General features: G+C 41.7%; 1 protein-coding gene across 3 annotated transcripts in view; it reads right to left on the bottom strand.

Moving 5' to 3' along the window:
* Positions 1-822: 822 nt before the first annotated feature.
* lmx1bb (LIM homeobox transcription factor 1, beta b) overlaps positions 823-17,680 on the bottom strand; it is a 67,351-nt gene continuing 50,493 nt past the window's right edge. For all 3 annotated transcript variants that reach the window (XM_041787925.1, XM_041787924.1, XM_041787923.1), the window contains 6 exons: positions 9,740-9,972; positions 7,628-7,803; positions 7,049-7,126; positions 6,606-6,672; positions 3,035-3,196; positions 823-1,946 (listed from right to left, as the gene is read on the bottom strand). In XM_041787925.1, the coding sequence (XP_041643859.1) occupies positions 1,789-1,946; positions 3,035-3,196; positions 6,606-6,672; positions 7,049-7,126; positions 7,628-7,803; positions 9,740-9,972 (874 nt within the window). In that variant the 3' untranslated portion in view covers positions 823-1,788. The remainder of the gene's footprint in view (positions 1,947-3,034; positions 3,197-6,605; positions 6,673-7,048; positions 7,127-7,627; positions 7,804-9,739; positions 9,973-17,680) is intronic.

The raw sequence follows: 17,680 nt of genomic DNA on the forward strand, positions 1-17,680 counted from the left end.
ATGATAATAAAAAATGGCAGCATTTAGCATTAGTATTTAGTATTATAATACAGATCTTGTTTCTCAATCAAGATCAGTAGATTAAGTGGTACTTGGTGCACCAATGATCCAAACTGTTGCTCATTTTAAACCAGTTTGTCCTATACCGCTCCATGCAAATGTTTCCTGTGTGGCATACGGGGCAATCTAAATCCATGCAGCATTTTTCTTTATTATGAGCGTAAGTCTCAAGAGAAATAAATATTTTGTGCACGATTCCTGCAGTCTTACGCCAGAATTAAGCCCTTGTGTAAGTATCTTGGACTAAGACACATCAGTTTGAAGACACCTCAGCAGGTAGACAAGTTGCAGCACTACTCATCTGATACTGAGGCCAGAACACAGCCGACTGTAAACATTTGACAGCAGCTCTGACGCAGGGAGGAGAAGGTGGGGTCCTTTGTTCTATTAGTGATCAGATCTGCTTGGTTCTGGTCAGTTGGTAGAAACAAGCAAAAAAACTGGAGTGGCTGTTAGGTTTAGCAAATTCACCAGACACTGCTTAAAAATACCCACATTTGGCTGGTGGTGGTGCTAATTTTCCACCCTACTGTGATCTAAAAGAAGACGTGTTTACCGAAACAGTGGCATTTTTTTCTCCTGCTATCCCACAAGTGGTCACTGTGCTAAAAAAGAGGCAGGGCGCAGCATTACCGGCTTGTATCACTGACTGGAGCAGGCCATCATTTGGGACTTAAACACTTCCTGTGTGAATGATCACTGAATGGCATTTATTTAGTGTTATCAGGAGAAAGACATTGTTTATTCATCAAACCAGTCAACTTTGGTCAATTAGCAACTTTAACATTTTTGAGAATGCACATATGACAATGACAACAAAAGGTTTATGGTCTGTACGAAATAAATAGCAACATTGCTCATTTACAGCTTGGCTGAGGAAATAAACAAAATAAAAGGGTTAATCTTCATATTAAAAAGGCATACAGATGAGTTGTGACACTCATGAACTCACTAATTGCTCAACAAAAAAATGCTCTCCTTTTTAAATAAAGCTTTTCAGTTTAATATGCACCTTCAAAGAGCCTGTTATAGTTAAATAAATAGAATGCTTTCCATTTTTAACATGCACATCCAATTTGCCTGGGGAAAGTATTTACACTTCACTGATCCTACATGTCTCCACTTCTCCGCACTGTTTTTTCTCCTCTAAACAACTCTGTCTCGCCACAGACTCTCATACATACACAAATGTACAGCCACTCTTGCAGACATGCTGCACCTATTTACTATGAACACAATATCTAAACCTATTGAAAGTGATCAAAATGCTAACGGTGAACATGGGAATCCATGTAGTGTGAAGAAGAAACAGTCCAAACACCACATCTTAACCAGGGGGGGTCGGGGCTTACAAAAAGATTCAGTTTACAATTGATCATGCACTGTATAAATTCACGGTGTTATTTGGTTTGTGTAATAGGTGGCTTCAATATCTACTTGTTTTCTTCAAGTGAACAAAGAAAAGAGTAATATCTCCTGTGACGGATAACGATCCTACAGAATAATCTCTAAACAATATTTAAGTCTTTCCCCCCGGGGAGCTTCACTGTCCTACAACAAGTGGTTTTACTATCTCTGCGTAAGCTTCAGCACATAACCAGGAGACGCTGCGAGGAGGTGTTTCTTCTGTCGAGTCCGTGGAGGAAAAAGACTCCCGGCCGTCGTGCTTCAGGGTTGAGATGGGCAGTTTATTCTGTGCTGATGTTTCTCTCTTTTATTCCTCCTCTTTCATGACGCAAAGTAAGAGTTCTGCATGGAGTAGAGGCGGTCGATGGGGTTTCCCACGCGGGCCTGCATGGAGCTGACTTCCGACGACGCCATGAAGCAGTCACTGAGGCTGGTTAAAGACGTGTCGCTGTCTATGTCATGGAAAGCGGAGTCATTACCTGCGAGGAGAGACGATACGGAGATAGTTGTCAGGATTCAGTGGCAGAAGCGTCAATCAAAAAAAAAAAAAAAAAAAAAAAAGCCCCACTCTGACTATGAAACCCATGCAATCTTGTAGTTGAGATTTATAGCAGCATTGGGAAATTATAATTACTAATAGTCACTTTGAGAAATGGCTGTTGTGTGTCATCACAATCGGGAGAAGTGTTGTGTTAGTTATCATCAAAGCTCACTTTTTGCTGCCCTCGCTGGGACGATTGCGGTCTACGAGGGAGCATGTAAACAAGGGGCATCCTCCTAAAAGATCTGGTTAATAGCAACTGTTTCCGCCTTTCATAAAACCTCAATGTGTTATTTCTCTGGAGGGAATAGTTAACTTTATTACACTCTGGATCTTAATGATAGTGTTGCACAAAATGGGGACAGTGATTTGAGACATATCTTTTAATGCCTTGCCAATATTGTTCTTTTCCCCAAACCGAAGGCGAGTGATGAGACGGGGGATTTGGGTTCTTACTACCGAGAAGAACTAAATGGAGGCAAATTATAAGGAAGTTATGAACTTGAGGAAATGGTCCCTCTGGGGCCTGTTGAGGACATCACTTAGAAATGTGTTATTCTGGTTACATCCTGTGGACTAACTCTTGATTGACTGACTTTTTCCCCTGCTGTACTTGTTTGTGTTTTAATTCTTTCCTGTATCACAATGTTGTTTTCACATTCTGATTCATCAATCACTGTTTGGATTGTATTTATCTGAAGTTGTCCACAGTGACCACATGTTTTCACCACCACTGGAAACATCATCAGCACCGTGGCATGTTTTAGAAGTGGAGGCGGGGGAGTTCAAACCATATTAAACGGATTTTAAAATGAACTTAGCTTGGGTGTTATCTCATGTGGGAGGAGAAGCCGATCTTTAAATCAGGGGGGCTGCGGCTAGAGCACATGTCCCACACTGGGGAGCTATGAGGTTGATCAAGGGACAGGCATGCGTGCGTTTTTTAAAGCAAGAGTGGGTGTGTGTGTTTTTTTTAAACTAGAGAGAAAGAAAGACAGGGGTGGGTGGGAGTTTGTGGATGCTCACCATATGGGTTCATGTGGTCCCCGGGCATCTGTGGGGGGGTGAGCCCCTGCTGGAACGGGTCCGTGCTGTAACCGTTCTGATCCATGGCGACCAGCTGCTGCTGCGGCGGAGCCAGCGGCGTGAAGGAGTTCATCATCCCCTCCATGCGGTTGGACATCACCTCTGCAAAGAAGGAGAGTACCGTTAATGTAAACACGAGCCACTGGGGATGAGAGTGCAGGATGTAAATGAACCCACGCACTAGAAATGACCAGAGGGGGAAGCAGGACGATGGAGGCGTAAACAGCACTCTCCCATTCATACCTGCTCATTTTACATCCACTCAGGCTTAACTCAGTGTGAATTTGCTGAATTGTTTGTCTGTGTCTGTTAGGATTCCCATGGAGACCTACAGTAGTTCCCCCACGCGGCTTCTCCCACAATTCCCTGCACAAACACAGCTCTGACTTGGGACACAAAACTCTTGTGGCTTTATCACTGGGACCCCCCTCCCCTCCCCTGAACGTTCCTTTGCAGTGGCTTTTCAAAATGACGTCTTTGGCTTCCAAACAGATTTTTTAACTTAATTCTGATGGGAAGTGCTCTTGTTTACACAGACAAAAATTTGCAAGCTGTTATTTAGAGTAATCATTGAAGTTGTGACATCCTTTCTCACACCACACTGGAGAAGAATGTAACACAACAAGGAAGAAGATGGTCGCATTTTATGGTTCAACTTTCTCTTTAATACTGCCGCACATAAATGACGTCATACTTTCTTCCTGCGCCTAAGTCGCAGAAAAAAGGTACAGAGTATAAAATTGAAAATGCAAGAAACTTAAAGTCTCATTCCGGGTTGCAATGCTCCCTTTTTAACCAGAAAAAAGTTAAGAGGCCTTATGGGCATGAATGCAAAAGCAAAATTAAAACAACTAACAAGAATATTCACCAAGTATTTGATAATATGTAATACCTTGCATATACATAAAAATATACATATATAGATAGATAGATCCTGTCTTAAAAGTAAATAAAACTGAAAACAATAAAATTACATCTAATAAAATTTGTCAAACTTACAACCTGCTTATTAATTGTGGTGTCAATCAGTTATAAAATGCGTGGTTAAGTGTATAAATTGTGGCTTTTCAGCTAAACACAGTCTCGTTAGTTCCTCATGTGATTCTGCTAACTTTGTAACTTGCTCTTTGTTACTTGCTGCGACTTGTATGTAAAAACACATGTAACTTCTATTTTGTCCCTTCTGTACAAGATGGCAGAGTGGCACCCTTGTTATGCATGAACACAAGGCTTAATCTAACTTTAAACAAGATTCCTAGTCTTGGTGCTGTGTGGTGCATGTCTTCCCCAACTTTACCTCCTCATATTTCCTGTCTCTCTTCAGCTGTTTTATCTAAAAAAAACACCCCAAAAATAATATAAAAAAAACCCCACTATTTAAACATACTTATAGATAATATGTTCCATTTTTACTAAATGTGCTTCATTAAATGCTACTAAATATTACGCACAACTTTAAAGCTCCTGTGAGGAGTTTTTAGCGGGTTATGAAACAGACTGAAATTAATACTGATGTCTTTTTATGACCCACAAAAGCAAACAAAACCATCAGCAACACAAACCAACTATGCAACATAGATATTATAAGTGATTAACAGCTTTCTACCAGTAGCCTTTTTTGTTTTCTACGCCATTCTATTCATTGAGAGACATTTTGAATGAATTTGGGTGAGCTTTTGTGGGAAAACACTTCCTACAAACATGCAGGACAAGATAAGCATAGAAAACAACTGGAAAAATTCCTCATGGGAGTTTTAAACATCCCAGCCAGAAATGGCACTTTAAATCTCTCCATGTTTCTTCCTCTGAAATACATTACCTGTGAATAGTGAGTCATTTTCAAGCTTAAGGGTGTTTGGCTCTAATTTGTGATGTCATCAAACAAACTTAGTTCACTCTCAGAAACGGGGCAGGAGGCGGCAGTGGCTCAGTCTGTAAGGGCTTGGGTTGGGAACCAGTGGTCGCCAGTTAAGTCCTGGTCAGACCAAGTCTGGAAAGTGCTGTGGTACCTGGAAAGGTGGCAGTTCACTTCTTGAGTACTGCTTAGTTTCCCCCACTGAACCGTCGACTATTGAGGCGGTGCTCCTTCAGCAGCCCCTCACTCTGACATCTCCATTAGTACTTGTCTGTAGGGTCCTGTTTGTACATGTATTTCAGCCTATGAGCTGCCCAGTTCACAGTGCCATTTAAAGCTGTGATATTTTAGCCCCTGTGACATTTTACCTTCACTAGAGGTGTGACAGGATGCTGTCTCTGAAAGTAGCCACAGAGGTTCAAAGAGGCAAAAAATGAAGCCAGGAAGGAAAACAGTGCTGCGTGTCGGTGTGCATGTCTCTGTGTGTGGAGCTCCTGGTGTGGTGTGCAACACCAAAACACACTATAAACTGACAGATGGAGGCACATAATGTCACACTGTTGCAGCATCGACTTCGTAGGATTAATTAAGTAGATCTTCTTTTTCGAAACTATGACCAACATACGTAAGCTCAGACTAACATTTATCAGTAATTCTACAATTTATGTCATGGTAAATATGTTCTTCACACTGAAAAGAGCATAAAAGTCATGTGTAACATATAAATTCACCATGAACTCTGTTTAATTCAAGTTTATCTTTTGTTAAGGGTAATACAATAATAAAGCAACTTTCTCATCTGATTCAGAGCACTTTAATCCATTTTGGGCCGGACTTCAGTATCAGTTTCCCTTGCCATAAAAGCCACAAGTTCTACAAACATAACAAGAAAAGTATATGAATGAATAATAGGAAGATCCATCTTTGTTATGCTGAAAATAAGCATTTCTAAATCCAAATTGGCAGTGTTGTTAATGATTTCAAATTAAATTTGGGGTCTAGTTTCTGTAAACAGACACAAACAAAACAGCTGATTGTTATCTGCTAATTTGCTGTCTGGAAACCTACGTTAAACCTCCCCATGCTGAGATTAACCTCTGCTCATGTCGGGTTTTCTCTGGATTGACACATCTTCAACTTAGATATCAGGAGAAAATAAAGGCTGTGTTCTAGTTTCACTTTCCACATGCAACCAAGTGAAATATAAAATAAGATGGAAACTTCAGAGGTCCTGCGAGGAACTTTCAAGTTGTGTTGATTTTGTCGCCCCCTATAGATATAGCATTATGCCTCATCTGCAGTGGAGGATTGTTAAAAAAGGCTGCATGCTTTAGCTCACCATGTGTGGCACCGACCTCACTGCAGCATTTTCAGGCTTCATAATAACAGAAATTTTGGTGTTATTCCTCATGCTCTTGTCTGCATTTGTAGGTCATTTAGATGCATTAGTAGTAGTAAATTTTAGTCTGTTTCATGACTAGAGAGAAACTCCTCACAAGCACTTCAAAGTGGAGAAAAATGTAAAAAAAAAAAAAAAAAAAAAAAAAAAAAAGGAAAATAAAAATGATGTGACTAAGACACTGACAAACTTCCCAGACAAAGAGCTCTGAGGCAGAGATCTCCCCCTGTGTGTGCAGGATAAGCGGAGTTTGGTACCTTGGCCAAGTCTCTGAGAATTCTGTTGTTCTTGTTGTTGCTGCTGTCTTCTCGCCAACTTCTTCATCTGAAATGAAAGGAGTCAAAGTTGTGAGGAGCCCCCAAAACTAACATGCGCTCTTTAATTTAAAAAGGATGCTCCTCGCTGTTCACCCTCGAGTGAACCGCACAGAATCGGTATCTGAGTGCACTTCATTGTCGAGTATCAAAGCTTTTTCAGGAGATAATCATCAGAAAAGAGGAGGGCGTAGACATTTAATGCAAGACTGAGCTAGATTTGCAACTCCTTGTGCTCTTTTTTTTTTTGTACATTTGTGAAAGGAATGCAGTGATAAGTTTAACACACATAGTTGTGCTGATTTATGAGCTGGACTCAGAGATGGAACAAGGCTGTTTAATGTGGACACCCAGCCTGATTCTTCCTGTGTGTTAGCCGCTCTCACCTTAGCTCTCTGGTTCTGAAACCACACCTGCACCACTCGAACGCTGAGTCCCGTCTCTGCGGCAAGCGTCTCCCGCACCTGAAACAATCAAAACAAGCGATTTTCCAGCGTCCCACGAGAAAACAAAACACTTCACAGCACACTGAAATACTTTGCCTCCTTAACATATCCGCCACATTTTCCATCAGGCACAGCGCTGCTTTGATTTGATTTCAGTGAGGTTTGAATGAACGCAGTGGTCTTTTTGGACCTCTTGGTTATTGGCTCTTCAAAGCGTTGGCCCCGGTGCAGCGCCTGCTTTAGGGCCGGGGCTACAGAGGCAGTTCTCCTATCTCAGTATGATATTTTGTGCAGGCGGACTGTGTTACAGCAGCCTGCCTCAGTTAACACAGAACAGAGAGCCGCTCGCCACTTCAAAGCTGCGCTCTGAGGTGGGGGAGTTTTTTTAATTTGAGAATTTTATTTGTGAAACTACTGTAGGGCTCGTGGTCTGCATCTAAATATCCAAATGCAAACCAGAGATTATTAAAAGAAGACTTTCCTTGTGTTGTTGCAGCTCATTATTTTGGTTTTTCTTACCTTTCTGCAGGGTTTTGAGGAGACCTCAAAGGAGGCTTTGAAAGCCCGTCTCTGCTGAGTGGTCAGTATGGTTCGTGGTCTTTTGGGCCTCCTGGGATCCTTCCCATCATCCCCCTTCCCTGGGCCTCCGATGCCTTTCTCTGGCTTGATGTCTAACTCCTCATCATCACTTTTCTCTGCAGAAGGAGACATAATTTTTTTTATATCGCTTGAACCGACTACACCCTCCTACTCAGTGACAGTCTGCTGATAAATATACTCTCGTTGTTCCCAATTCTGCAGGATTCACACAGCACAAGTGCATAATCAAAGGAGACACATGTGTTTCTGATACTTTGTTATCAATTTATTACAAAAGGAAAAGGCCACATGTACGATTAGACTTACAGGAGGCTGCGGCTCTTGCTCTTGGAGAGAACAGTGAAATATGCACATTTGTCATTGAAGTGGACACTGCATCACATGAAATTTATGGCGCTCAGCTTTGTCTGATTTACACTAAATCAATCTCTGATAAGAATACTACATCAAGTGCAACATGAAAAAGGCAACGCGAGTACATGCGGGAAATGCATCTCTCAAGACGCAGCAAGGAAGTCCAACTTTTTCTGACTCCTCTTCCCTCTAAAATGATGACATCCTTCATATGGATTGCTAAACTTCCACTGACAGCAGCAGGATATCACAGGTTTTGGTGGTACAATCTGTGCATCTTTTATGCTTCATCCAACAAAACGCCATTAATGATAACATAGATTTTAGTAGGATTAGCATATTTAGTAAATGACTTTAATTAAAACGTTGTTTTTTGCAGCTTTACATTCATTAACATATTTTGTTGTCTTGGAAACATTGATTATCACATAAACTTTCCTATTTTATTAGCAATTCTAAAATTTTATGTTATGGTAAATACATTCTTTGTGTTAAAAAGGGCATAAAAATTATGTACAGCTCATAAACTTGCCATGCACATTTTATTTTCTGAGTTTATACTTTGTTATGGGTATTAAAATAATAATAAACACACTTTTACATCTGATTTAAAATACAATTTTTGGCTGAATTCAACTGCAGTTCCTCTTGCCATAAAGGCCACATTGTTGTGCAAACATAACATGAAAAATATATGAATGAGTAATAGAAACATCCGTCTTTGTTTGGCTGAAAACAAGTGTTTCCAAATCAAAACCAGCAGTTTTGTTAATGATGTCAAATTATTTTTGGGGTCTACTTTCTGTAAGGAGAGATGCACATGATGGCTCATTGTTATCTGATAAGTATCAACATTTCTCGTCTGGAAACCTACACTTCATCTGCCACATGCCGAGGTTAACCTCTGCTCATGTCGACATTTTCTCTCGTCTAGAAATCTGGAGACATCACACAAAAGACATGCCTGTGCGATACGCTGGGACACAAGCCGAATGAAGAAGACGCAGAGCAAATATTCCCACAAGTTGACAAAAGTTGACACAAGCACAGATGTATTTGACAAATTCCCTCGCTTTTGTGCATGTCTAAATGTGAGCCAGATGGTGGTGAACAGTGAGGCTTGGCGAGGTGCCTCGTTGTGTGTGGAGGCTACGGGCGAGGAACACTCGAGCTGATAAGAGCGGAGGAGCAGGCTTTCTGCAGAAAGGCCCCAAATCCCTCTGTCACTCACCATGATACAGTGATTTAATTCTTTCCAGCACCAGACCCTGCCCACGCATGGAGAGCCATTAATACAGGGGGGCTTGGCTTCGTCCTGTTTCCACTTCCTACTGTATCACAAACCTACGCTCTACGCTTCGATTCAGATGCTAGGAAATTAGCCATCGTAGAGCTGCAGATGGAGCCATATTGGACATTTTTATTATGCGGGCTTCATGCAAGACAGAATCTCAGATATCCAAGCAAAAACCTGGCAACAAGTTAAAGGAAAAATAAATACAGTTTTTTCCATTAATAGCACTAATATAGCTCTTAAACCAGTGTGTTATGTTAGATGTCCTCTTTGGCTTCCACAGGGATGGAGCAGAGATCCCAGAATACAACACCCGGGTGCCATGTGATGATAGCACCCTGGTGTTGTTCTCGCTCCTGTGTGAGAGGGTGCAGAGGGCTCACCTGAGTCTGAGTCATCCGGGCTGACCGAGCTGAGTAAGTCTTTCTCCCTCTCGTAGTCGATCTTGCAGAGCAGCTGACCCTCTTTCAGGACAAACTCATCGCCCTTCCTCAGCTGTCGGTCGCACACACAGCAGCAGAAGCAGTTCAGGTGGTAGACGCACTCCAGGGCGCGCATCACAAACTCTGTGGGGGCGATTTTCTCCATGCAGCCGCTGCACTTAGTCGCAAACAACCTGTGAAATAAACACAAAGACAAAATAAAGTTTTTGTAGATTAGCCAAAGACTGAAAAGATTGCATTTAAAGTAACAATATTAAATTTGTGAAGAAGAATTAAAGCATCATGTTACACCTGAAACACAGGGTGGAATAAATATACTAAATTCTTTTAAATCAAAGCACACCCAGCTAGTACAAGTTTACAGAGGACATCCGTTTTCAGATAAAGTTCCTATGGTCCCATCGATCCAAATCTATCAGTGGAAATTTTCTTCATGCACTGGATTTGTGCATGAAAGATGTTGGATGTCCAGTTGAGCTAAGAAACAAAAAATTGTAAATATTTTCAGGGCTATAAATTGGTCGGCTGATCTTTTTGAGAGTTGAAATGTTAAATTAATAAAATTGAAATGCAACCTTGCTCAGTCATACACATACAGGAGTCTGATGTTACAGCTTAACTTTGCCTGGTATGACCCGTAGTTGATTGTGGCTAGCTAATGATAGTTTCAGGAAAATTGATAAAGCGGTGCAGCTCCTTTTAACATTAGTGGTGTCCATCCATACAGTATTTATACTGCTTATTTGGTTCAGGGATAGGCTGAAGCCTATCTCAGCTTTCACTGGGCAAGATGCGGGGTACACCCTTAGACTGATTGCCAGTCAATTGCAGGGTGGAAATATAGAGACAAAACACCAGGCACACACAAATTCACATCTACGGGCAATTTAGAGTCACCAATTAACTTAAAAAGCATGTTTTTGTTCTGTGGGAAGAAGCCAGGGAGAATATGCATACTCAGGACAGTACTACTGCTATGACTGCTTATGATAGGAAAGTGGACAGAGTTGGAAATTAAGAGGAGAGAGAGTTGGAAATGACATGCAGGAAAGGAGCCACATGCTGGAAATGAACCGAGCCCACCCTCTTCAAGATCGCTTACCCTACTGTGTGGGGCAGGAAAGGAGCCACTTGGATCACAGTCTCTGTACATGGGGTGCATGAAAGCAGGGGAATAGCTAGGGATTTGAGCCCCCAGAAAAAACATTATACAGGGTCCCCCTTAACCAGCTAGCCAAGTAACAAATGTTGCATCATTTTAACAAATATCTATGCATTTAAATGTATTTTTGAACCACAATATCTGGATTTATGAGCAATATTATTCCAGCGGTTAAATTAAATTTACTTGCGTTATTTTACTGCACAGGACTACACCTTTGGGACATTTTTTGAGGGAGGAGAATGGGACCCCCAGTATTTTATTTCACCCTGTCTGATACAAATTTCAGTCTGTTGACCAATTCATTTAGTTGCTTTTGATTCAATAATGACACTAATTACTTAGAAAAAAATGATAAAAACACACTTTTCATTGCAGGCTTCTAAAGGGCCCCTCCTTACTGTGGGCCCGGGTAATCAGTACCATTTTTTCCCCTGTGCTATGCCCATGCATGGAAGCAAGTGACAGGCTGCCAGTGCCCCCAGTATGATTTAGCACATTGGTTCCCAACCTGGGTTCTGGGATCCCCAAGTGGGAGGGGGTGCATGATCTTGAGGGGGCAGCTTTATCTGCTATGAGGTTGTCAAAATAAGATTCGTATATGTTTACTAGGATCATGGCAAAACTTTACTTAAATAGTTATACAAGCACATTCGACATGATAAACATATGTGATACATATGACCTGTTTCCTTAGGGTTTTGTCCATAAAACAATTTAAATTGATTTTGATTTTTGACAACAATCTATCCCTGTCTAATCCATGTGGCTTTTCTTAGGATATGAGCGGGGGAGGGGTTGTGAACCATTGATTTAGTGTACCTTATCTAACCCACAACTGCCACCTCCAATGAGTAAATAAAACAGAGGATTGCTATAAAGTCACTTAATAAATCTTTTAAGAAAATAAGCAACACAAATTTATTGACAACCTCTTATTATCTTATTGTTTCACACATCCAGCTGAAAAACCTTTGATATACAGCGTTTGGGAAAGGGCAGAGCCTTTGGAAAAAAAAAACTCAGAGGGTGATTGGATGAATTTTCTGTCTGTAACATCTTTACATCAATCAGAGCAACAAAAAACGTGATGTCGTCACTACTACCAAAGTGCGTGTGCGCAGCTACCAAGGAATAAACTCCATATAGAGCATGGAGGTATAACATGAACCATGGCGACTGTAGACATGTCATCCCCGAAAGTACTGCCCCCTGTCGCTGATTGGTCCTGTCACTTTCTAACTGCCCCAAATGGTTCAGACAGGAGCTATTCAAGATGGATTTGCCAGTGAGGTACAAGGAAACTGGCGCAGCCATCTGCTTTGCAAGGTTACTTATTCCCTGTTTAAATAACACTCCTGCTCTGGTGTGACATCTACCTTATTGGGGCTAACCTTTGCAGATCTGAACATAAATTCTTTGGTATAACTGAGTGTCTTAACATCTTGATGACTTTTCTCCTTTGCAAATTGTGCAAACATGTTTTACCATTTACATGTTAGTTCTGCTGTCCAGTAAGAGTTACTAATTCTCTCTATGGGCTTTATTTTGTCCCACATTTGAGCGCCCATCAAGTGTTTTGATTAAGAGTCAAGTTGGCTTGCTTATCTTGTGGCCAGCCAGGACGGTGACTCCTTTGGCAGCAGCTCATCTGGTTAAATTTCTGGGATGTTCCCAACCAGCCCCTTGTTGTCCTAAGTGAGCTCAGTCATGGGCACCCAGACCCCCTCACGCATCTGAAACAGAGGCTGGATCATGTTCTAGCACAGTGAAAATCCTAATGATCCTTATCAAGCTTAGGCTGACATTTCTTTCATAACCTGGACCCTCTCTATGCATCAGATACCTTATCAGGGACCATGATTCATTGCTGACTACTGGGCTGCCCTCTGCTCTGTTCATATGTCATCTTACTGTCTAATATCATGACTCCACACTGCCTCTATCTCCATATCCTCGACAACACCTCCATCTTCTTTCATACGCTCTCAGGAAGATGTTTGCATTGTTTTATTGGTGACTGAGAGGCATTTAATTCATGCTCTGTTGTTCACAAGAAGCCACATTAAACAGAGCAAGAAGGCAGGGAGTGTGGTTGATCTTGTCCAGCCGTAAAGCTGGATTTATTAGCGGCCTCTTTGTTTGCCCTGGTCTGGAAGACAGCTGGCAACCGCCTATCTATTTGTGGCGAACATCTATTTCATTGTGCGAGGCAGGGAGGGAGGCAGCGAGAGGAGCGATTGACATCATCTGCTGGTTCAGGACAGGGATGAGCGATAGTGATGAATATAATGTGTAAATATGAGCGCAGGGAAACCAAAGGAAGGTTTTGTTATGGTAATGCTGTTATAGGTGCTGATTGAGTGCTGATACGCTGTGTGTTTTTGTGTGTTCACACTTGTGTGAGCAGCTGTATGCACGCTGGCAACAAGGTGGTTCTCCTTTAGCTTTTTAAACCAGAAAGCTACATTTTTATGTTTGCCTAATTACATCAATCGGCAGATTATTGTACTAGTTTCACACATCATGTTCTGTTTCTGACACAACAAATGCAGCGATTGACTCTTTTTCCTTTGCAGCAGCAAAACAACAGAGATATCAGAAAACTGGCACTCATAGGGTTCATAAAATCCTTTAATCTTTCATTTATTGCGATAAGTTAAGAAGATTATTATTCAAGTATGGAAAAACCTCAAGGATAATCCTATGAAAAAGAAATTTTGGCATGTTTCTCAAACAAGCAGGGTTCTGGTGTAAGTGACCTGCCAACCTGGATCTGTCCTCTAAACAAACGTCCAAGTTTGGATGCTGAATATCAAAAATGCCAGGACAACATTGCTGATGAAGAAGAAAGTCTGACGTCAACACTCTCCTGAATATTCAGGGAGTTGTTTCTGGTTTTTGGAGGGATTAGTGTGTTAACATGCTGGGATAAGGGAAATGAGGTGATGAATCCGTCAAGAAGAGTTCCCAGCTCTAGCTCTAATGTGTAGCTAATGATCGTCGGCTTAAGCTAAGAAAGAGAGCAGAAAAAAGTTGCGGAAATGACTTGTTAGTGCGGTTTTGATACGTCCAGGACTCCTCATTCACCTTCGACCGCTCTCTCAAATCTTCTCATCTAGATGAAAACATTCTCTTTCAGCCCTCTTTCCTTTCTTCTTTCTCCTCTGCCGAGTCTAATCTTGTAAGCCATTATTTTTCTATTTCCCCTCTCTGTCACTTTGCATTATTTTTGCTGCTGTAATTCCTATTCGTCCCTTCTGGAATCTTCCTGTCCTGCTTTGTCCTCGCGTCTAATCCGGACTTTCTGCCTGTTTTCAGTCCCCGGTCCCCTTTCTCAGCAGGGTTCAGATGGAATAGCCACGCATGACGCCCCTTCTATGGCAACCACACCTCCACAGGAAGGCAACGGCGACTTTTCGGATGGGCAGAGAAGGCCTTTGAGAAGCTGGCAGCAGAAGTAAATCCTTCTCTAAGGAACAAGGAGAATTAGCAGGGAGCAGTGGACTAGGGATTTAACCCTACCCCTCTCCTTTGAAAGGCACAGTCGGTCCCACTCCTGCGGCTCGCCACAATCAAACAGAGGAGGAGTGGGGAGGTGGCGGCGGGGAGAGGAGAACACAAACTCCCTGAATGACACAAGCAGTGGATTGTGGAGGAGCCTAATCCCACTTTAATACCTTTCCAAGTTCAGCTGCTAAAGAATGCTCTTTAAAACAACACCACTGTGTGAGCAGTGAAGGTTGACCAGGGGGGAGGCACGCCATTCAACCTCCCCAACATTACCTGATTAGTGGTTTGAAGAGCGGGCCAGAGGGCCAGCAAGCCAACAGGAGACAGAGGCAGAGATGTAAATGATGATTTTATATCTAGAAAAACACATCAACAGGGGACGGTGATAGCATTAGCAGAAAAAGTGAAATTTCACAGCTCTTTATGAGGCTCTTCTGGGATATCAAAGAGCTGTAGGTGTGAGAGGAATCAGCCTTAAAGAGATTTAACTGATTATTTACCTCGTTCTGACTCTGCTTGATCCCTCTGACCTGACTAAAATCCACTTTCTGGACGTTCAGCTCGCCCGTGTAACACGACTCCCGGTGTCGCAGAGTCAAGCCACAAAGAAGACCACCAGCATGCCTTGCTCTCACTTCCCCCCTCCTCCCACACCTGAGCGCACAGATCAAGTGATGAGACCCTCCTGTGTGGATCAATGGCTGCATCTCAAGCACAGAGAACTGTCAATATTTACCCAGGCCTCCCTAGAACTGGACTCATAAATGGAAAAAAGAGTCTGTCTCAGCACATAGCTCTGTCCCAAAGGAATCATTACGTCCCTCTTTTTAATCCTGTGTCCGCGTACCTGTAATCCCTTGTCTGTTCTTTCTCATGATATCTACGGCTCTCTCTTTCTCTCTGTGACAGATTATCACACTTCTGAGGCTTGTAACGCAGCAAGATGTGTTTTTAGAAAATGCAAAAAAAAAGGGAAAAACCCAGACTGAGAACAAAAAAATAGCATTATGAGGAAGACAACAGCCAACAGGGAGCGACAGTTATTTTGTCTGATGAACACTTCAGCCGAGCAAAGTGCAGCTCAGAGACCGCGGCCTCTATGCTGCTCTTCTTCTTCCCCCCTTTTCCCGGCACTTTGGAGAACTATGCACTCTCCCTTTGAACAGATTATAGGCAACTTAAAGTGTGACAACATCTTAAGCTCTCACCACATGTTGCCAATGATTTCCCTTCTACAGACATTACATTTAATGCTTCTGCCGCAGTGATAAGCATCAGGAGGACTGGGAGGGATAAAAGAAACCCTGAAGAAAAAAAAAAAGAGAATAGTGGAGCTGCTTATGGCGCTTGATAATCATGCTACATTTAGCAACACATGCAACAGTCTCACCTACTCCCCTTTTGCAATTGAACAACACTTGTAGAAACACCATAACAATTCAGGGAAGAATAGACCGGGGCTATTATGTCACCGCATCCCTTCAAAGACAGAGGGGATGAGGATTAGCTAGGCAGCAGCTGTAAGCTATTACTTTGAAGATGGGCTCTCGTGTTTGAGCAGGAAACCTGCGGCCACGCCAATCATGGTTGAGGTGAGAGATGAGACCTGGGAGGCAGGTCAGACAAGGGCCTCGGGGCAGGACGAAGGGCATGTGGAGCAGCCGGTCAAACGTGCTTGGCAGATATTATCTGATTTAGCAGCGAGCCTACATGTTGAATATGTCATTTTCATTTTCTGACAGCTACTGACAGCTAAAGCACAGCTGACCAGAGCTGTAATACAGTATTTCTGCTTTAAAGTGGACGATTCTTAAAGGTAAGATTAGTTAAGTAAAATAAACAAATACATAAACAAGATAGGAACTAGTTTGCTAGCTAGCTTAGCCTAAAAGCTGAGACCACGGGCAAAAAATGCAGTAAAAAATAAAACAAAAATAAAAATTATGTAAATTATGTTACCAGACATAAATATGTACATTAATATGTCTTGTAACACGCAATAACGACACACCAGTGCAGCAATAGTAAACAATAGCTTAGCATCAGCTAATATCTAATATCAATCATTTATAAGGCATTGTCAGTACATTCAAACCTGTTCGTTAGGGATGTGCATTACAAGTGGAATTGCTAATCAAAAGTCTTTATACGAGATGCATGCGGTTAACTGGCTAAATGGCTAAATCCCTATATCAAATTAGCTGGTGCAAGATTCACAAGTCGGTTAAACGAATATTTCTTTTATAAACACAGGCCCTGGTCACACGCTCTTTAAAAACTATAATAAAGCCTCCCGCCACTAGTCGCCACTGTAGCTTCAGCTAATGGTTGCTGCCTTCCTGCATGTCAAAGCAGGATATTAAGATATAAATAGGAACAAAGGCTGGTGGAGCTAGCTGCTAATGTTAGCCACACACTAACCAGCATATCAGGCTCACATCGTACCCACTGACACAATGACCCTGTCATGGATTGACTGTTTTCTAAGTAGTTTCTCCTCTTTAGACTAGACAGTTAAATACGATTTAAATTAGCCTTTAGCCTAACAGGAATATAGCTGCCTGGGAACATCCTAATTGTAAATTATTACAATAACACTGTAATGAGAGTCATGCCATTCCCAAAGACTTGTTCTTTCATAGATGGACTTAGAGGTTCATCTCAGTTTGTTAGCTTGATGCTAACACATAATGGAAAGTGCTTTCAACAGGCTAACAGATTTATGTAAATGTAAATCATGGAACAACTGATTTTAATTCATATTTTTAAGTAAAACAGATTTTTTTCTTAATTTATGCTAAGAAAGTGAGTTTCTAAGCTAGTTTGACTCTGTTTAAAGTAATGTAGTCTCCCAGTTTAGATGAATGCGATTTTGTAAGCTTGTTAACTTCATACAGAGCCAAGCTAGCTGTTTTGGCTTTTAGGCTAAGCTAACTAGCTGGTGGCAGTGGCATTTTACATCAACCTGAAAGTTATACTAATTTTCTCATCCAACTCATAGCAAGAACCCACATTTCTAGGAATTTCCAATGACTACATTTGAAGTTCTGCACACCCTGAGGATATTTTCTTCTACATTTTCTCATGGTATTTCTCATTCTGTGTTTGTCTGGAAAGACAACAAACATATCTGTCTCATAGAAGCAGCGGCGGTTTCTGAACTGTTGCACAGCCCCTTCTCAGACACGCCTCACGATGTGAAAATT

This window comes from Cheilinus undulatus, linkage group 5 (assembly GCF_018320785.1).
Source record: "Cheilinus undulatus linkage group 5, ASM1832078v1, whole genome shotgun sequence".
In the NCBI taxonomy this organism is placed as follows: Eukaryota; Metazoa; Chordata; class Actinopteri; order Labriformes; family Labridae; genus Cheilinus; species Cheilinus undulatus.